At 40.0% G+C, this 22,361-nt stretch overlaps 1 protein-coding gene across 1 annotated transcript in view; it reads right to left on the reverse strand.

Moving 5' to 3' along the window:
- The window catches only part of SPAG17 (sperm associated antigen 17), a 221,521-nt gene that overhangs the window by 135,484 nt on the left and 63,676 nt on the right, over positions 1–22,361 (reverse strand). Inside the window, exons 5-13 of the mRNA XM_060120028.1 lie at positions 16,901–17,087; positions 14,979–15,173; positions 13,083–13,264; positions 8,819–8,980; positions 7,537–7,624; positions 7,215–7,327; positions 3,149–3,286; positions 2,947–3,060; positions 2,197–2,347 (exon numbers count right to left, since the gene is read on the reverse strand). Of these exons, the coding sequence (XP_059976011.1) occupies positions 2,197–2,347; positions 2,947–3,060; positions 3,149–3,286; positions 7,215–7,327; positions 7,537–7,624; positions 8,819–8,980; positions 13,083–13,264; positions 14,979–15,173; positions 16,901–17,087 (1,330 nt within the window). The remainder of the gene's footprint in view (positions 1–2,196; positions 2,348–2,946; positions 3,061–3,148; positions 3,287–7,214; positions 7,328–7,536; positions 7,625–8,818; positions 8,981–13,082; positions 13,265–14,978; positions 15,174–16,900; positions 17,088–22,361) is intronic.

Raw genomic sequence — 22,361 nt, forward strand, 5'->3', positions numbered from 1 at the left:
TAGTAAAGGGATCACAGCAGTAAACAAATCAATGAACTCCTGATTTTATGGAGTACCCATTGTAGCAGTTAGAAACAGAATAAACAGGTAAGTGTATAGTGTATCAGAGATGATAAGAAGAATAAAGTCAGGTGAGGGGATAAGAAGTGATAATGGTTGCGGAGAGACTTCTATTTTATATAAGGTAGCCAGAAAAAAGACCTCTGAAAAAGTAAAGCAAAAATGTGAAAGAAGTGGGGGAGCCATATAGATATCTGGAAAAGAGCAAATGCAAAGATGGAGGCAGGGGTGCAAATGACTTGTTCAAGGAATCACAGTAATGCCAACTAGATAGAGTGGAGTAGAACAACGAGAGCTTGACAGATGATAAGCTCCAAAAGTGGGCAGCAGAACAGTTTAGATTTTATTAATACTTTAAGGGAAATGGGTGATCACTAGAGGGTTTTGGGCTAAGAAGGCACATGATCTGACTGGCATTTTAGAAGGGTCATTCACATTATTGTGTGAAGAAAAGACTGTAGGTAAAATGGGGAAAGCCTGGAGACGAACTGGAAAGCTATTGAAATAGTCCAAGTGAGAGGTGGTGCTGGACTGGGCTGGTAGTGGTGGGATTGGTTGTGGGGTGTGAGAAAAAAGAGGAACCAGGGATGACTCCAAGGTTTTGGTAGAAAATAGTCGCTATTTACTGAAATAAGGAGGACCATGAAGGGACACGTTTTGAGGAAATCAAGAGTTTGGTTTTGGACTTGTTAAGCATGAGGAAAGAGAAAAGGACGAGAGACAGAGGAACAAGGGTTTGGGATGGGATATGGGAGCAGGTATGTGGGCAGTTTCAGTGGTGGCAACACAAACAAGAATTTTGTGTATTGTACAACATGGGGAATATAGCTTATATTTTGTAGTAACTGGAGTGTGACCTTTAAAAATTGTATAAAAAAGAATGTGTACATATTCTCCCATAAAAGACAAAAGCAAATGTGAGCATATGAATCATCCTCTTCTTATCTTTTGTTTCCTTTCCTTTTTTTACTTAATTATCTGGGAGACTGTTCCACATCATGATATAGATATGCCTCACTGTTGTTAAGTCACATGATTTTGTACCACATAGGTTTCTGATATTTTAATGAGAGATTTGATGGACATTCAATTTGTTTCCAGTATTTTGCTACTGTAAAAAAATGATTCAATAAATGTGCTTGTTCATATTAAAAAATCCCCAAGAATCCTGTGCTGTGGAGGGTAGAACTGAGGTGGAGAGAGAATGAAATCATATCACAGGGCAGGGCAGAAGGAGAATAGGAGTGTGGCAGGATGGAGGTAAAGGCCAGATGTTCTCAGAACACCAGGAAGAGGGTGATTATATAAACAATAGACATGACATACACAGGCCCACTAGGCTACACCCCACATTTCCATGAGGTGAAGGCATGGCAGTATTAAAAATTTTAGCTTTTTCTATTACTAAGCCTACGAAAAAAATGAACAAAGAAATCAAGATTAAAATATTTCATAATTTGCTTAGAGTTAGAAATGAAAGGAGAAGGAGGAATCTGCACATGCTTTTTTCTTTTCTAGGTCAAATCAAGATGTCTATGTAATTTCATATTTCTTCTTATAAGCAGGGAGGTATTTGCATATTGCCTCAAGTGGAAATAGTATATGTTTTAGGAAATGATTGTCTATATCATAAAATTCCTATAAACTCTGAAATGAGAAGCTGATTTTAGATATTTTTAATGACCCCTCTTTCCACTGTCCTCAAAGAGCAGAAATGGCCCTTCCTGTTTTGAGAGGAGGTGAACTGGTATTAACACTCTCAGCACCACACCACAGTGGGCACTCTAAGTTCTCCTCTTAACCAGGATGGGGGCTACCATGTCATCTCCAATGATGTCAATGAGGGAATGTGGGATTGGGAGGCAGGGAGGAGGAATAAAGAAGAGGATTATGCTTGTAGAAACACAGTGGAAAGAAAAGCCAGGGCATCAAATTGAAGAATGTTATTCATCATAGCTATCATTCTACTGCTAATGACATTATTCAGGATAAGAAAAGTGCAGTCAATCAAAATACACACCCCAGCCTCTGAAAGGTCAATAATCAAAATACTTTTTGCAGATGGGGGTGTAATCATTAGAGGCGCACGTGACCATAAATGAATGAACTTAAGCTACGACAAAGCAATGTACTCACCACTTGTACAAAAGTGCATGAGCTCATGAATTGTAGCTAGACGTTTCATGCTGTTCCATGGTGGGGACAGAGGGAATTCAAGGAATTCCCACAGTGGCAACTTAGACTGCATCTTCTGCTCAATTTGAACCAGGTCAAAATTCTTTAGGTCCTGATGAAAAAGAGCAACATGACAGAAGACATTAAAATAAGCTGTCAAGTGCCTTATGCATATGGAGAAGGCAAAACATGATACCCTTGCTCTCATTATTTGGGAACAGGGGAAATCAATAGTAATTGGGGAAGACAAACTGTTGGTATTTTGCTGAAGGTCGAAAAAGCTAGTTCTCACTTTGCCAGAGGTTCTTGGTGCACACAAATGATGGATTCCTCATTCACAGTGACAAACTGCCAAAGTCTCAAATGTATTCCTCCCTCCCTTCTGAGATCCTTTTCTGGCCTCCACTATTTTTTTCATATTAGGAGATGTATAAAGCAAATAACTACAAGGCTTTAATGCAAATTTGGTGTAGTCGCAATCAATTTAATGGTCCGTTGGACCTCTGTACTTAGGCCAGTTTTCTTTGCTGAGGTAATTTCTCCTTTATTCATTTCCATTTTCTGAGATCTTACTTTGCAAGCAGGTATCTACTTTTTACATTATAGTAATTAGCATTGGTAAAGCTATCTCCTTAAGATTTCTTCAACTGAATAATCACTAATAAGATTTCTTGCATCTGTTATCCTCAGGGTAACCTGGTTACTTATTACCTTTAGCACATATTTCTTGTGGGCGAGGGTATCGTGATAGTTCAGTAGGACAGGGCCTCTGGGCACTGGTTTGCTTTCATTTTCCTCTTCAGATAAGAATATTTCATGGAGATTCTATTCAAATTAAAACAGTATTGATGTAAAGAGAGAGTTCATACTTTTCAAGGCACGCACACTTTTTGGTTTTCTCACACCATCTGACCTTTTTCTCCCTCTCTGTCAGACAGAGAGAGGGCAGGATGGACATGATGTGAGCTGTGATTCTGTGGTCCAGCCCATCTGTTCTGGAAGGCGGCTCCGCCAGACTCGGTGGGACAAGGTCTTCTTCACTTGCCACAACCTGTTGATATAAAGAGTTGGGAGGAATCGGTTTAATGGTCAGTTCCTTACTGATAGTCACATATTTCCATTGCTTTTAGTAAAAACAAAGCAGCTTCTAACAAAAAGTTTGGTGATTATACAAAGTGGCAGTGTAATTACCAGTGACTACCAAAGTAAAAGGGAAAAAGTTTATAATCCATTAAAACATTAATTTATATATAATTATATATATATTAAATTATTAAAGTATATATAATTTTCATACATGTACTAGAATAGATAACACAAAATGCAAATGGTAAACAGGAAAATTTACCATGGTAGAAATCAAACTAACAATATTAATATAATTTTTCTTAATGATTTCCTCTTTCTTTTAAAGCACTCAAAACTGTGCTCTCACATCTTTGGATTCAATAAGTATTTATTGAGTGCCTACCAAATGCCAAGCACTGTGTGGGCCACCCTCACATACATTATCTCATAAGCCTCACAGCAATATTGCTGAGTAGCTATTATTTTCCATTTTACAGAAATCGAATTAGGGTGAGGGAAATTACGTGACTGGCCCAAGGCCAAGGCTGCTTACTGGGAGGAACTGGGGTTCAAGTCAAGTCCTTATGATAGAAAAGTTATACATGGTGAGATCAGTGTAATATTCTTCTTAATACGGAGAAAGTGAGGCCTAGGAAGATTAAAAGCCTTGTTCAATTTCACGTGGTAAGCAAGAAGTTGAAATATTATCAAGACAGGCACCTAATTTATAATTGTTCTCTTCACCTTAAATACCAAAATCACCCGCTATGATTTCACACCGCTCTAAAGGACTTTACAACCTTGAAATTTAAAGACATTTAGACTAGATTTTTGTCATGGGGGCTATCTTGTGCACTACAGAATGTTTAGCAGCATCCCTGGCCTCTACCCATTTGATGCCAGTAGTACCCCTCCAATTGTGGCAGCCGAAAGTATCTCCAGACGTTGCCAAATGTCCCCTGGGAGGCAAACCCCCCTGTTGAGAACAATAACAAAATAGTCGTATACTCTTTACTGTTTATCAACACATTACTTTTAAAAGAGTCACTCCTGTCTCCACTTTTTCTCTTCCTACCATCTCTTGGACCCACTCCAATCATAAGAGACCATGCAGAACTGTTCCATCTCTGAAATGTTAAACTCTAATATCCCCTCCTATAAAATCCCACCCGATTCCTCTTATATTTCAATTTTTCATCCCTTTATTATCAAGCACTTATTCAGTCAACATGTATCTCTTATTGGAGTCTTCTGTGTATCAGGCACTGAGCTCATCAACTGTCCCCTTTGGCACACAGAAAACAGTAGATGGTTAATAAATATTTGTTGCTTTGAGTTGAGCTAAAATAAGTAAGATTAAGATAAATAAAATGATGATACTGTAAGCCATATAGGGCTATTAAACTTTTACAAATTTATTGATATAATAAAACTACTGACCTTCCAAAAGCCTTACAGGGTAATTAAAGGCAAATATGAGTGTGTTTACCTAATTGGTTAGAAAACTAAAAAAGTCAACAAGCATAAAAATGTATGCTGGAGGTAAGAGATGATTAGAGTCTAAAACTTTTAATATTCAGTGAGATAAAGGAATATGTTACATACATGAAATAAGAAGGACAGTTATAAAAAGAAATTACAGAATTTATAAATTTAAAATGTTATTGTTGAAACAAAACTTCAGTAGCAGACTAGACTCCACCTAAGAATAAATTAGTTGGAAGTTAAGCTGAAATTCCCAAAGGGGTAAAATTGAAAGAAAATTTAAAATACATGGAGGAAAAAACTAGAAATTCCAACATCTGTCTAATAATAATTAGGATAAATCAAAAGAAATAATATTTGAAGATATATATATATATATATAACTTCAGGGTCTACTATGGGCTAGGTGTGGTTACTGTGTATTGAGCAGAGAGCAATGAACAAGACTAGATTAGGTCCCTGCTTGCATGGAGCTTACATTCTAGTGAGAAGAAGGTAATACATAAAGCAAATATACATTTTTCTTTTTTTAAAGAGCAGCTGTTGATAAGAAAATAAAACAAGGTGAAATGGTAGAGAGCACTCTGTGTTGTTATGGGCCTTCTTTAGATCAGGTGGTTAGAGAAAGCCTATCTCAGAAATGCCACTTTCACTGGGGACTGAATGACAAGGAGTATCCACCAAGCATACAGACACGTGGGAACAAAACTTTCTAGGAAGAGAAGTTTGTGTAAAAAAACTAAGGTGTAATTAGTGAATGTGAGGAAAAACCAGAAGGTCTATGTAGATGACCAGTAGTGAGAGAGATAGAGAGATAGAGATAGAGAGAGAGAGTGCGAAAGAGGGAGAGAGATGGGGGGCAGGAGAAGAGATGACAAACATCCCAGAACCATATTTTTAGGGTCTTTATGGACCAGCACAAGGAATTTTGATTTAACTCAGAATGTGATCAGAACCCAGATTATAATCCTTTAGATCACAGAGGCAATGAAAAAACAAAGCCATAACTATACGTAGCCTTGGAGGGAGGAGATATGGGGATATATGTATAGGTGTAGCTGATTCACTGTTATAAAGCAGACACTAACACACCGTTGTAAAGCAATTATACTCCAGTAAAGATGTTAAAAGAAAAAGAAAAAGATAAAACTCTAATAACTGCCAGAAAGAAAAAATAGATTACCTACAAAGGAAAAAGTATCAGATTGACATCAGACTTCTCATCAGCAGCCTTAGAAGGGAAGACCACAACAGAGCAATGCTATCAAAATACTTTTCCACTTAGACTGACGAGGTTCAAAAGCAGTTTCTGTCACTTACTACTTGGATAATTTACTTAACTTTTTAGGCCTCAGTTTCCTTATCTGAGAAATGGGGAATAAAAGTAGTTCCTGCTTCATAGGGCTTTTCTAAGGATTAAATGAGTTAATTAACAGCAAATTCTTTTCAAATGCATATACAGTACTCACGAGAATTGACCATGTACACCTGGTCACACAGGAAGCCCAGGAAATTAAAAAATCTTTTAAACATCCAGATCATGCTTATTGACCATAATGCAATAAAATTAGAAATGGACAATAAACAATGGAAATTAAAAGATTTAGAACTGAATACATTGAAAGCATCATGATGCAGCCAAAGAAATACTCAAAAGGAAATGCGTAGCCTTAGGTACAGTGAAGTAGACTAAAAATAAAGTGAGCTTTCAGTAAAAGTGAAATACGAAATAAACCCAAACAAAGTAGGAAGAAGGAAATAATAAAGATAAATGAAGAAATTCATAAAATAAAAAGTAAAAAGGAGTGGATCAGTGAAACAAAATGCTGGTTCTTTGAAAAGACCAATGATCGATATACAATTGACATCCATGATCAAAAAAAGAGGGCACCAATAAATAACATCAGGCATAGGAAAGGAACATAACTAGATATAGAGGAAAACTTTTCAATGTATATTAGTGAATAAAGAACTTTTATAACATTGAAAACAAATAAAATGGACATGTTCATTTAAAAATATGAATGACTAAAATTGCCCTCAGAAATAGAAAAATCTGATTAAATCTACAAGTGTAAAAGAAATGTTAAATGCAGCTGAGGACCATTTACCACCCCATCCACCTGCCCAACTCTGTTCTCTTTCATTAAAACAACACCTGATAGTTTTAAAGATATGCCTACCAAAACTTCAGCGAATGTTATGTAAAATCATTCCAAAATGTAGCAAGAAAAAGAGGATTGAAGCTGGTAAAGCAGATTTTAGCTTTATCTAAAATGTTCTAATCTTTGCAAAGGAGAATGCATTCAGGTATTATGAGTGTAATTTTAAAACAGTTAAAAAAAAAAAAACAGAAGAAAAAGAGATGAAGTGATTGACTCAAGGTTGCCCACCTGGGAAGAAAGCTTCAGCGTGTATCCACTTACCTGTTCCAGCATACAATGCAGTATCAAGGGCACAGAAATGAATTCTTCTGGAATTGGATTCAGCAAATCATTGTAATATCGCATGTCTACTTCATTTGTGATGACGGAAGCCACTGTAAAAGATACAAAATACCGCTGTTCAATTAATATGTGTTCTCCGTTACTCCCATCAAAATTTCATCCACAGATTCAAACTCTGATCATGAACTGATAAATGCAGGATCTTGAGGTGGAGAGAGATGTGAAAGCAACACCAAGGACAGTCACTCCTCAAAGCACCAGCTCCTGGCACGGATCCTCCAGCAACAGGTTTCATACATGCCTGGTGGTGGTGGTGGAGCTGGAGCTTGCAGCTCTTCATATTGTTGTGTTCTCTTCTTTCCAGAGGTTACAGCAACAGTTTGTGGGGGCTAAAATAAGAATAATTAAAAAAACAATTGAAACATCCAGCTGAGAGATGCTTTCATCCAATGCTGGTATGATGGGACTCTGACGGGATTCTGGGATTCTGAGATTATATGATTATGTTCACACCACAAAATCATTTGCTAATATTAGGATCAAATAAATGGGTTTTGTCTGAGGAAGGAAAGAAATTAATGGGTATGGACACTTTTCAGTTTTTCCTAACAGAGCCCACTGAGAAATTGCCAGGAAAGAGATGGGAAGCTGGGGCATCTTCTCTTCTCTTCTGTGTCACCCCGGGGTGACACAGAATCATGCCATTCTCCCTCTAAGAATCCTTCAATGGTTCTCCCACAACCTTCAGGATAAAACCCAAACTCTTGAGCTCAGCACCAAAGAACATTCTGGCTCCCGCCTTTGCAGCTCGTATTGCTGCTCTCCACTTTGCATGTATGACCTGGGAGCACTGCCCTAGCCCGTGGTGTGATCCTGGATGCAATACTTCTTTTCTTTGACCTCCATGTCTTTGTACGTCTTTGCCCCCTTCTTGAGAATACCACTCTGTCCCTCTCCCCAGTCAGGTTTTGCCCAGGCAATTCATCCTCAGCCTTCAGCACATCACTTACCCTGCCTGGTAACATCTTCCCGACTCCCGTCTCTCCATCCTACTCTGCTCAGGAGCAGGTTAGGTGCTGTATTTATAGCTTCTCCTGCAAGCTCAGCTGACTCTCCTCACAATGCTCATTATGCTAAATTGAAACCACCCTTGCCTTGACTGCCATTTCCCTTTAAAGGTTAACCACAATGAGGACAGAGGATGGGTCTTGTTCATTATACTATCGCCAGCACCTGGTACGGTGCCAGCACAGGGTAGGGGCTAAAATAACATGGTGATTAAGTTATCAGTAGCCCTCCTTGTTCCAGATGTTATTTATTGCTCCATGGCTGAAAAGTGGGTTCTATCATCCCCTCTGTGTGTGGCAGGTACTTGGGGGTTTCAAAAAGCTCCCATCACATGGATGCCCTTTAATGCTGTGCCTGGGGGCCTGGATCCCACCCTCACCCATTAAATCCCAGCAGGCAGTGTTCCCTTGCTACCAGTATTTATGTGATTTTTTTTCTTCATGTTTTATAAACGTGAAAATTAAGTTGTTCAGCAAATCATTCAGCCAACTAAAGACATTCTAGCATATGCCCACCTCAGAAGTCAACGTAGCTTCTAAGATAGGTTTCTCACTAACCACCTGTGGGACGTTAATAAGCTGCATGTTTTCCAAATAGTGCTGGTGCTGCCTTTTCCAATCCAGGCTGTCGTACATCAAACAGGAGATATTTTCAAAAATGTTGGTGCCCAATTCCAGCTACAGGTGAGAGAATTCATGACAATTAGTCCTTAGTTTCATATTGTTGGAATCAGATGCATGATTTGTATCTCCCTTATAGCCAAACCTATCACTTTTTACAGGGAAGCCCTTCCCCAGCTGGTCCCCAAACCACTGAATCCCAGTCACGGTGACCAAGTCTTCATTTGCTGGACCCTTAGGGCCCTTCTTGTTGACCACAATGCAGACTGTTCCCTTTGGAGGGCCTATGGCTGCCTAGTATTTTTAAGAGCCTAATTAATGCTTCAACGAGGCCATTCATTCATTTCAGCAATGTGGCCTATTTTCTAGGTATCTAGGTATCTCCATTCCTAAAGCAACTCATTAGATAGGTAATTTCCATATCCTCAGCCCAAGACAAGCTGGGGATGAGCTCTTGCTTGGCGACAGACACAAGAATCCCAATGGCAATCACCCTCTTGGTTTTGCACACCATCCCCACAGGTCCACTGCAGTATGTGTGCAATCAGGATTTCTTCCTTTCCTCACCTGTGCTACCTTTAGGGAAAAAAACCCTAAGACATCCTGGTAGACTAGTACTACTATAATACCCACAAGTTTTATGATCTGGCAAGCGGGTTATGGATCAGATACCTCTATTACCTAGGCTTTCATTTCCAGAAGTGGAAAAGCACTGTTAGCATTAGGTGTGTCTGCTTGAAAGCAAAGAAGGATTAAATAGGCTCCTCCTATGTCCCAGCCACAGCGGTAAGGTAGAGCGAGAAAGCACATGGTAGGAGCCAGTGAATCACGGTCTGGCGTGAGACCAGGGAAGTGCCAAACCTCGCCCATCCGCACAGCACAGCTGTCAGTCTGGACTTCACGTGTCCCCTCTAAGACTGAGAATTCTTCAGTTAAGCTTCAAGCTGATATTCTTTGCCCACATTCTGGCATATAAACACATTTTTGTTTGTTTCTATTTATAAGAAATATAGTAAAAACTTCTGCCCTATTATCCCTTAGGGTAACTAGCTAATTTCTTTTAAAATCAAATAGCAACTCACATGTTAAAGGCCAGAAAATTATTTCAGCAAGCAAGGGCTTAACTTGAGATGTTGCAGATGTCGTTCATAGGCAGTTAGCACTTCTTGATGGGCATTTATTTGATATAAAGCTTTCGTTACCTGGGTTCAGCAGAAATACAGCTTGCCTGCTTGCAGCCAAGGGTACTAATGCTTTCCTTCTTCCAGAGAGGAAGAAGGACTACGACTACTTGGCTGGCTCCTGGCTTGGATATGAGGCCATTATCAACTTACAGATACAGCTGAGAGTTGGATACCATGTATCTACACCATGTATTTAGGCTACTCGTATTAGAAATAGGTTTATTACTTTTATATTTCATAAGTAATCCCAAGTTTAAAATGAATTTTGATCTTCAGTATTAAATCCAATGGCCTTTTCTTCTGTAACCCAAGTCTATTACTGAATTGCTTTCAAGGCTTTCTTTCCCTGTCATCCTCCATGCTGGGTTGTTCACTCACAAACCATACCTTACAGAGGCATGCCTTGGCCTAAAAGTCTCCTGCAGTTGGACCCAGACTGCAGCCCTAGCGTGAAGGAGATGTTCAATAAATATTTTCAAAGTGACCGATAGAAGAGAAGATCGGTGTGTCCAGTTGGGCAGCAGAGCTAAGTGGTCTCATTCCTCACTTACCTTCATGGCCCAACTAGAGACCCTAGACATTAATCCTCTAGTTCTGAAGTCAGTATTTCAAGGAAGCTGATACTATTTTTTTCAACATGAAATTTATGAACTTTAACTGCCATTTAAACTCTTCCACTCCATTTTTAAAAAGGAAAATATAGTCACATTTACTGTCTTTAAAAATGGAGGGATTAAAATCTTCTGATGAACACTAAGTTGTTAACACTGGAATAAGAAACAGGATGCTGGGAATGGTGCTGGGTCTCTTGGAGCTGCAATTGTGTGCCTTGCTGTTCACATCTATGTACTGATGATGCAACAGAATGTCTTCTACCTTGGGCTCAATGCTCATCAGCTATTCTCAGTCTATGCCTGGGGAGTAAATAAGACACATGGAAGGCAGCTCTAGTTAGAGCAGGAGCAAAAGGTTCTCGGTTTGAGGCTGCCTTAGAAGACTCTTGGTATTGCCTCCTCTGAATTAGGATTCAAGATCTGTATGGCTGGGATCTCCTATGCCTTATTGAACCAAAATTGCATATAAGTTCTTTACAAGGTATGTGGCTAGAACTTGGCCCAAATGAGAGAAGGACGGTTTCCACAAAACTTAAATTTGTGGATGTGGGTTTTTAAGTTAGGCATAGATTTTTATGTTCTCGGGAGAAGAGCTGGTCTATCATAGAGCAAGAGTAGAAAGCTGTCTTTCGGATGGTGTTTCAGGATCCCAGGGATATGACCTCTTGTTCAAACATATCTCACGTTTGCTGGGCATAATCTGGAATTCCAATAAAATAGGATGGAATAGTCATAGTATGACGGTACCTGGTATGCCAGTATCTCTGGGATAGAGAAACACGGCCCAACTTAACACGAAGTAGTAGAGGACAGATGGACTCTTTTCTGAGCTCAGGTTTAGAGGCAGGGAAGTGAAAGACAAAGCAGGAAAGAGGAAGATATCTAGATGAAGGAGTGGGACGACAAAAAGCAAAGGGAGTCCACAGTAGCCAGTTTTGCCTACAACAAGCTCTGCCTTCAGCCACAGCTTTTCTATGTTCAGCATTGTTTCCACATATAGGTCAAGGCTTATATTTATTCTTACTATTGCCAAGGTATCAGACTTAAGTGTTCTGTTTCTACGTGGTGACATCTAATGCCTTATGTTGACAGTCTTTGTAACTCAAACTGATCTCTCCATTGCTACTTATTCAAATCCTGTCCATCCTTCAAGGTTCAGATCTAGGCTTCCCTCCTCAGTGTTTTCATTTACTTCATCCTGTGCTCATCCATTTCAAGGTAACAGAAGCAGGGACTCTCATAGTGAGAACTGTCCATGCTCCAATCCACGGCCGTGGGCAGCCTACCCTTTGGCTCGGAAACTGCTCCAGGCTTTGATGTCATTCTCCTCCTCCTAGACAGCCAGGTTTGGTTGTTTGTTTGACAGCTAGCCACAGTCATTATCCACAGACACCTATCCCCCTCCTCCACCCTGCTTTTCCCAGCTCCCTTCATGGCATACTTGATGTGGTCCATCTCCAAGATTCTGTTTTCAGTTCAATTCCCTTTAATGCTGATATATATCACCCTGCAAGGGATTCAACACTCCTGGGCTCCTGTTTGTTGGGACAGGGTGTCAACCAGAAAGAGACCTGAGAGGTTTCTTTTTTTACAACAGGAATGCCTGGATAACTTCCCCAACAATGATAAATAGTTAATCAACGCTCTTTTTAAAAACACCCTTATGTATTTAGCATTTGTTACTTTTCAAAGCATCCCGTCTTCCTTTTTCTGAATTAACAGGAAACTTAGAGTGTGTTTCACATAACACATAGGTGCGTGGCACCTTGAACACTGCCTCTCTGTTTCACAGTCTTGGTCTTGCCTCTCTGCGAGCACCTCAATAGCAGGGGCCAATAAATACTCTCAGGAAATGTCTACTAACTGTTGGGCTGGGATCAAGTCATTCTATTAAGATAGACCTTGCTAGGAAAATACATGAAAAATACAATTTGGGCAATAAAAGCAAGGGCCTAGAAGAACAATGTTTTGAACTGATACCTAAAAAAAAAAAAGACAATGTAATTTGACAAATTGTAAAATTTACTATTTTCACAATTAATGTATATTAAGACTCTACTGCCTAGAACATCATTAAGGTATGAAGCAAAGCCACGTCACCAAATAAAATAATTACCATCCTTTATCTTCATCTCATTTTATTCCTTTGTCATTAATTCATACACTAAAAGATGAAGAATCAGGCTATAGCCATTATTGGACGTTCAATGTGATCACTGTCTTGAAGATAAAGGAACCTATAGCACAAAGCCTTCTCTGTAGATAGTGATTAATAAATATCTGTGGAATGATTGAATGGAGTAAATGGAACCACAGTGTCACATGTTCAAACCAGTCACTCTCATTAATTCGTGTACTAACCAACATCTCACTGTCCGACCAGTCACAAGGAAACTTGTCAGCCTTGACCATGTATTCAAGCCGAGCGACATCAAAGAGATTTGTTTCCGGTTTCTCATTATTCAGGATTGGTTCCAAGTACTTCCAGAAGATTTCAAGTTCTTTTATGTCGTTCTCTTTCTTCAATTTTTCAGCTTCTATATCTAATAAGAGCAACATGTTTATACTACAAAATGAGTGTCGAATTTCTTCCCACTTTAAGTGTTCGTGGTGAGTCATATGCATTGCATGATGTCTGTACAGTACTAGAAAAGGCAAATAAAGAAATGTAATTTTGAGAAGTGTTTGGACCTAGACTAGATAATTAAGCATCAGAGGATTTTACTCCTGAAATTGTTATTAACTATGAGCTTTTGCCACCCCTTTATTTTATAGTTGAGGCCCAGAAAGATTATAAGGTCACACATTTGGGGAGCTAAAAATGGTCAATACTTCCATCGCTCTGAGATTGTATCTATATAGGAGCAGCTTTTCTGCCAGATCACTTTTTGACTATTTTCGCATTTGTTTGCTGCATAACTGGTTAGAAATGCAGTAGATCCAGTTCTCTTTCCCACGTGGGTAAAAACAGACTGGATCCATGATTTCTGCTTCAGTTAACTTTTGGTCACATTGAAATAGCTACTGGCTTCTCTGGGCATTTGTGCTCTGACTGTATAAAATAATGACAGTTTTCCATGACATGGTTTGGTTTTTCCATCTGTAACTAAATAGGTTCTACTACTAAGATCTCACTATTCTACTGTAAAGTCTCTTTTTCTATAATTTTATTTTTATATATTAAATATTTTTAACAGAAAGACTATGGAGCTTATGCAGCATTTTCTCACTGACTTGAATAATAAGTTATTGAATGTTACAACTAGCCTTTGAGATAGAAATAGCTAGGTTTGAATCTCAACTCTTACATAATATCTGCCTCTAGACAGAGTCGTTTTTGGTAAAATGGAAATAATAAAACATACTTCTGAGGGTTGTCATGGAAACTACATGAATCAACACACTTAAAGCCCTTAGCATTGAGCCTAGTCCCAAGGCCTGTGCCCAATAAATGGTAGCTATTATTATTATCAGGGGTAGCCATTTCTAACCTGGAACAGCAATTTAAAAAATATTGTGTTATAGAAATCCGGATGCGGCCGTATAGGTTACAAAGCCCTGTGAAAGGATATTACTAATAAATAACAAAGAAGTGCAATAGCATATGAAAAAAAGATCTTGGACTTCCAGGTCACACAGGCTTATATTGCATCCTAATTTTACTATCTGAAGTAGACAGTAGACTCTGTTCCCATCCCACAGAGGGAGTCTAGTACAATTCCCTTAGATGAAGACCCTGAGGTCTGAATAGTAGTGCAGAATAGTCGTGTAGTGGCTGAAGAGTAGTGTAGGTGGGACTTCATCCCACAGCTTCCTGGTCTAAGGCCTGGAAGATAAGCGTCCCCTCTGATTTATCAGAATAAGCCAGTAGCAAATCTGAGCAAGAATCCAAGGCTATGACCTCCCTTGGGCCATTTGGTGACTGTGGCTTCTGGCAGAATAGGTTATCTACAGATGATCCACCCCACTCATGCTTTAGGTAAAAGTTATAGAGCAAAATTCCTGAGAAATGTAGTTGGATAACCAAGTCTATGTTCTCTGTGGCTACACAGGGATAGAAACACAGGGTATGATTAGAATTTGCAAAATTTACAACACCTGGCTACTGCAAGTGGCATAAATAGCAACTCAAAGTCTCGAAAGGATTTAATAACATATGTATTGTATGACTATGCTTTGGGCAGAAAATTGTATTTGTACTTTAAGGACAGTGGGTAATACTGAAGGATTCAGTAAGTTGTGTAGCAGACTGCATACCTTCCGGCTGAAGAAAACTTTCCTGCTGCTGGCTAACTGCTGCCAGGTGTGTCTGCAGAGGTTCATAATTCTCTGATGATATTTTAATCACGCTGCTTATGGGAATGCCGAGCTCAGTCATGATCGCTAATAACTGAGGATTGTTGAAGCCCACAACTATAATGTAATGCTGGGCACCGTCATCTGGCTCATCGTCTGTTCAAAATACCGTAGAGAAGAGCAGCCGTCATTTTAAAAGAGAACAGGTTGCACTCAGCCAGTTCAATGGCTCTATACGTTATGCATGCGTTTATCACCCCTCGGGCTTGCCAAAAGCAGTCTGGTTGGCTGGAATATAGTCATGTTGACTGGTTTTCATTATTGCCCTTCCAGTAAGAAGGCTGTGGCCATTTGACAAAATATTAAATCACTTTTGCAAATGAGACATAGGCGTAATAGGAGGACAAACATACAGAGGGCCTGTCGTCATGGAAAATGTGTGCTTGGGCTTTTCTAAAAAGAAAAAGTCTAGGCTGTAATTTTTCTTGGTTCTAATCTCTTTTGAGCAACATCTGGCTTTACTCCTGAATTACAAGTAGCTGCAGCTTTGTGGTATTTTATATGCAGAGGTGTTTACAGAAGAGGGAAATATTGAATATGAACAAACTCCCTACCAAAGCATACTGTGTGTTTATGTCAATAGGTGTGCATGCTGAGTATGGGTTATGTAGCAACTATATATTTATTGCATTCAAGTTAAAAAATATATATTGCTCACTTTCCTAAAATTTTTCTCCTCAATTTTGTCCTGGCTATACTGTTCTATAAGTGTTAAAACATGAATTTATATTAGAATGTGAGATTCTGGGGGGTGAGAATAACTGTTGTACTTTAATATCAATACTAGATGGTACACGAAAACATTACGTCTCACAATGGTTCCTCAAGATCAATTTAAAAATAGAGCAACAGATGCACAAACTTTTGATCTTCAAGTAGTGATTTTTCTTCAGCTACTAAAACAAATCAGTATTGATACTGCTTACGGAATCCATAATATAATTGCTTCTATGTCTAGTGGGTTTAGAGCAGAGATATATTAGGGGAGTCAAACTGTCAAAGGATGTGAAGGGGTGCCATCTCATTTAAATACGATGCAAATAAAAAACAGTAGCTCCACTTGGGTTCATGGGAAGGTGGCAATGAATTACTCATAGATGCCCAAGTCAAATAATTTTTTATATCAATAATCTAAATGAAAGAAAATTCTGGTTGTTCTATCTAGGACAGATAGTGGCAGAAGCTGAGGTCAGGAAGCTACATGCTCTGTGTCACAAATTAACAGGTCTGCTTTTATTACCACTGTGTTACACTCGTGACAATAATCACTTTTTACTTTGCCTTATAAGCGTTTCTGACTTTCTCAAATGTTCCCAACAAGATAGTAAGCTCCTCGGTGGCACAGTCAGCTAGTTAATTCATCTTTTATCTGCACTCTGAAAATGTGCCTATAGCAAGACACATGCTAAAGAAATATTGGCTGAAAACAAAAATTAATTGCAAATAGAAATATTTTTCTATTAGGGTGTCATGGGGAGTATAGGATTTATGCTTTTAAAAAGGTGAGGGGCTTCCCTGGTGGCGCAGTGGTTGGGAGTCCACCTGCCGATGCGGGGGGCGCGGGTTCGTGCCCTGGTCCGGGAGGATCCCGCGTGCCGTGGAGCGGCTGGGCCCGTGAGCCATGGCCACTGGGCCTGCACGTCCAGAGCCTGTGCACCGCGGCGGGAGAGGCCACAGCGGTGGGAGGCTGGTGTACCGCAAAAAAAAAAAAAAAAAAAAAAAAAAAAAGGTGAAAAGGCTGGGGAAGATTAAGCATAGTGGTTGGAATGATTTTTCAACTTTGTAGGTCATCAGGCAAGAAGTGAAAGGAGCATCTTACTGACCAATGTAATGTTTGGTGTCATCCTCTTCTCCCCTTCTTACTAACTGGGTGGTCTTTTTTACTGCTGTGTTTGCCTCAGGCTGGTCCTTTCCCTTTCCTTTGGCAACCTTGGCAATTGGGGACTTTTTCTCCTTGGGAGATTTTGTTTTCCCTTTATCCGTTTCTACCTTAAATCTGTCTTCTATCACCTGGAAAGACAGAATACTTTTGATTAAACCATACACTGAGCAGGCAATGGCTTTTCTACTGTCAGGGAAATTAAACCTTTATTTCATTCAGTCACTCCTTTACTCCCTGATTCATTCTTCAAGCCAGGAGAGTGGAGATTCCAGGTTGAGCCTAAGCTGTGAGAAGGCACATCAAGCACAAAGACTAGAGGGGTGGATGCTAGGAGACTGTCACACACACATACCTTTCTGGAAGGGAATTCATCTTAAAGGAGCACCCCTTGGCCTAATAAACAACCTCAGTTAGTGGCTGGCAGGGAGAGTGGTGGATTCTGAGTACATTGTGATGGCAGGTACTTAGGGTTTATCAAGTAGCCTAACCCTGGGGTCTCTATCTGGGTCTAACAAAGGTTTTCTTTTCAAACAATTGCCAAAACCTTTGTACATTATGCCATAATGTAATTACACTTTCCATTCATGTGTTATAAATACATATAGGTTGAGTTCATTGAAATGACGTGGTAGTATAGGACCATACAGAAGATCCAGAATATGCTTACGTTATTTATTTTTCCCATGTTCAACAAAATTGGGCACAAAAATAACTAAATTACTGTAGCAACATAGGGGGTTCTGTATTTTCCTGAGGTCGTGAAACCAAATTTGAAGGACTCAGTCCTAAGACGTTAGAGACGTTAGAGACAATAAGATATATTGCTTTGGCACCAAGCTAACAGAAGGTAGCACAGGAGGGGAGAGGAGCGTCTGCCTCTTCTGCATGGCTTCTGGATGTTGATGGTTCCAGAGAACCCAGTTTTTGGTTTCTTTTTAATCTTTTTTGCCACTCCGCGTGGCATGTGGGATTTCCGTTCCTCGACCAGGGATTGAACCCATGCCCCCTGCAGTACAAGTGTGGGGTCTTAACCACTGGACTGCCAGGGAAGTCCCAAACCCAGTTTAGCTGTAGCACCTGGAGGAAGCATCAGAGGTGCCCATGGACCCTCCGTGCATGCCTGGCACCTGTGGCTCCAGTGGTGGGGAAACTCGACCTCCCCACCACCTGCTCCTCAACAGAGGGAAAAAGCAGTGGAGGCTGCAGATGTCACTAATGGCCTCGGATAGAGGCAGCAAGGAAAGCACAAGGTAAAGTACAGAGGTATGAAAAGCCCCAGTGTTTCTCTCTGCACCAGATACAAATTGGCCCATAAAAATAGGGTTGGCATATGCTAATGCATATATATGGAATCTAAAAAAAATGGTACTGATGAACCTAGTGGCAGGGCAGGAATAAAGTTGCAGACGTAGAGAATGGACTTGAGGACACAGGGGGGAAAGGGCAAGCTGGGATGAAGTGAGACAGTAGCATTGACATATACACTACCCAATGTAAAATGGATGGCTAGTGGAAGCTGCTGCATAGTGCAGGGAGTTCCCCTTGATGTTCTGTGACCACCTAGAGGGGTGCAGTAGGGAGGGTGGGAGGGAGGTTCAAGAGGGAGGGGATATGGGGATATATGTATATATGTATACATATAGCTGATTCACTTTGTTGTACAGCAGAAACTAACACAACACTGTAAAGTAATTATACTCCAATAAAGATGTGGAAAAAAAATAGGGTTGAGCTCTATTCCCCTGAGCTCCTACTCTACTGGGGAAGAAAGAGAAAAAAGCACATGAACAGAGAAACAAAAGTATGGCTGAAAATTTTCATGAATTTTATGAAGGATAAAATCCAATGTAGTAATAGACACACAATTCACCACTTGCTTGTAAGCTGGTGATGGAAGGCCTCTGAGGGAGTGACATTTGAGTGAAGACCTGAAGGATGAGGAGCATCCATGTGAGAAGCAGGGGAAAGGTGAAGTGTGTGCCAGAGGCCCTGAGTTATAAACAAGATGGGTATGCGCAAGGAACTGAAAGGAGGTGAGTATAGCTGGAGAATAGTGGGCAAGGGAGAGAGTGGCCAGGATGAGGCGGGGAAGGTAGGGCATGGGCCAGGTCTTCCAGGGCTTTGGTGGGGGCTGGTTCACAAGTTTATATTTTATTAAAAATGCATTGGAAAGACCATAAAGGGTTTAAATGGAGGACTACTCTGATTTTGCAAGATAGGAAACCAGAAGACCAGTAAGGAAACTCTAGCAATAGTTCAGATAAGACCTAACAGTAACTCAGTTTAAAGTGTTGGTAGAGTGGAGAAATGTAGATGGATTTAAGATCTATTGTGGATGTTGAAATTACAGGGGTTGAAAGATTAGAGACAAGGAATGAAGGAGGAGGAAACAACGATAATGCTCTGGATTTAGTTTGAATAACAAGTTGGTTGATGGCACCACTCCCACTCACAGAGACAGAAGCATTGGGGTGAGAAATAATTTTTACTTAAGGTGGGCAGACTATTCAGAAAGATCTTGTTAAATCCGAGATGCTCCTGAGATGACAAGGAGACAATTGAATACACATGTTCTCCTCTCAGAAGAGAGATGTGGCTGGAGTTACAAATTCAGGTGTGGGTAACATAGAGACAGTAGTTAACTGCACGGGAAGAGATAAGACCCCCTGGGGAAAGAGGTCTCAAGAAATATGAGAATTGAACCTGGGATCATGCTGGAAACTCCAATACTTACCAACTGGGTATAGGAGGGGATGTGGGTAAAAGAGAGAAGTGACTTAGAAGGTAGGAAAAATTACAGAGTATGCAGCTAGAGAACCAAGGGACTGAAAAGTATGGGTAGTTATAGGCGACATTATGGGAGCAATTATGGTGGAGTGTGGAGGTAGTGAACACAGAGGCAGGAACAGTTGGGTGACCACTTGTGTGGACAACGGTTTCAAGAAGCTTCCTTGTGAGCACTATGCACAATAGCCAAGACATGGAAACAACCTAAATGTCCACAACAGATGAATGGATAAAGAAGGTGTGGTGCATATATACAGTGGAATACTACTCAACCATAAGAAAGAACGAAATAATGCCATTTGCAGTATGGACGGACCTAGAGATTATCATACTAAGTAATGTAAGTCAGAAAGAGAAAGACAAATACCATATGATATCACTTATATGTGGAATCTAAAATATGGCGCAAATGAACCTATCTATGAAACAGAAACAGACTCATGGACATAGAGAACAGACTTGCTGTTGCCAAGGGGGATGGGGTGGGGGAGGGAGGGAGTGGGAGTCTGGGGTTAGCAGAGGTGAGCTATTATATAGAGAATGGATAAACAACAAGGTCCTACTGTATAGCACAGGGAACTAGAATCAATATCTTTTGATAAACCATATTGGAAAAGAATATTAAAAAATGCATGTATATATGTATAACTGAATCACTTTGCTGTATAGCAGAGATTAACACAACACTGTAAATGAACTATACTTCAACAAAAAAGTAAAAAACAAAACTAATGTAAATGCATTAAAAAAAAGAAAAAGAGAACAGCCTTTAAAGAAAAAAAAAGATGTTTGCTTGTAAAGGGGAACTGGGGGATCTGAGATTGTTCACTGGATGAGTGGGCAGAAAGGGAGTATAACATCAAACTATGTACATATGTAAGTAAATCAGGAGATATTGTGTTTGCAGGCTGATGGAATGATCCAGAAGAGAGGGAGACATTGAAAACATGAGGGAAACTAAAGTCCTTAAGAAGAAAAGATGGGATAAGATGAAGAGAATGTGTCAATAACTGGACTTTGATAGGAAGAAAGGCAATTTCTCAGTTTAATGAAAGGAGCAAAGAGGGGATGAGTGGCTGGGTGTAGGTGCAAGAAGGAGAGAGGCCTTGATGGTGTTGGGGGAGTGTTTCAATGTTTTCAAGTGAAGGATGAGGCAAGGTTATCAACTCAAGATGGGCAAGTATGAGGTAGGAGTTTTGACTAGAGAAGATAATGTGAGTCATCTCAGAAAGTGGGAGAGCAAGCTTACTGAAGAAATATGGTAGAACTCTCTGCCAATGTGGAGAGTTTATTGGAAAATTTGAGATTGTTCACTGAAAATGAAACCAGAGCCCAAATCAGTGCCCCTGACTCCAATCAGCTCGGAGGTACTGGTAAGACTCATGCAATTAGGCGCTCTCCCAGCCACACCTTGGATCATTGTGAGTCCACTAAAGGGAAAAGCACTGGTGCAGCTGTGAGGTGGACAGCTAGCCTCACCACAGAGAAGTCCCAACTTAGCCAAAAAAAATCTGCCAGAAACTTCTACAGCTATCATTTGAAGTAAAATCGCAGGGTGATCTTTAGAACTGAAAAGAAGAAACTGTTTTAGATTAAATTATTCTAAAGTTCACCTTCATTCATTTCACTCAACTTTATACATGCATTCATATTCCATCATTCCAAAAAACACTTCCTGACTGCAGTGGACATTTGTGTCCCAGTAAGGCAGTAAAAGGGCCCTCTGGCCCTGCAGGCTCTCCTAGGTGGGGTGTAGGACCTGTGCAGACACATAGCTCTCATTCCTTTGGAGTCTCTCTAACAAAGATTGGGTTCTACAAGGTAAGAAACTTCCTGAGCCCTTTCTCCTGTAAGGTTTCTTAGGATCCTAGAGAAAGCGAGGCTGATCACAACCAAAATTTCAAAGTAAGTGGTAACTTAGCAGAGACTCAGCTATACAGTATGATACGTGCTTTCTAGACGTCATCATCTTTAATTTGTTCTCACAAAGCAACATGCCAAACAGGTAATTATTCCCATTGTATAAATTAAGACCCACAGTTTCCCTCACAAGCACACAGATGTGGTAGAGACACAAGTTGGTGTGACTCCAAACCTCAAACTCATTTTATTTCCATGGTTCTCCTGTAGCCTCAGCCTTCGACGTCCTTGCAACCTTCTTCTCCATGCTTGTCTGCCCTCTCTCTACTCCATCTTTCCAAGGGCTGAATAATACTAGCTGAATGCTCTTCTGTTTCTCCGTGTGCTTCACTTCCCTCAGCTCCTCTTTCTGCTCAGTGCCCTCTTTCCCTCTCTTTCTTTTTGCCTTTGCATTCCCTTAGCAAGGTCAAACTTGGTACCCTGGAGACAAGCATCTTTTAAACTAGTTTCCAGTAACACGGAAATAGGCAATATTGATCTCCCTCCTTTCACAAAAGCATTTAAAAAGTACTTCTAAATCCTGATTTACTTCTTTAGGTATGTTTTTAAATTCTAAAAATAATCATTATTGAAAAATTGGAAAAAAACATAGAGAACTTACAAAAATCACAATTCCACCATCCAGAGAAGATGAGTGAAGAGGCTATTACAATGCATTCTTTCAAATTATGTTTAGGCGTCATTTTAATGTAATC

Source organism: Mesoplodon densirostris, chromosome 2, assembly GCF_025265405.1.
Source record: "Mesoplodon densirostris isolate mMesDen1 chromosome 2, mMesDen1 primary haplotype, whole genome shotgun sequence".
Lineage (NCBI taxonomy): Eukaryota > Metazoa > Chordata > Mammalia > Artiodactyla > Ziphiidae > Mesoplodon > Mesoplodon densirostris.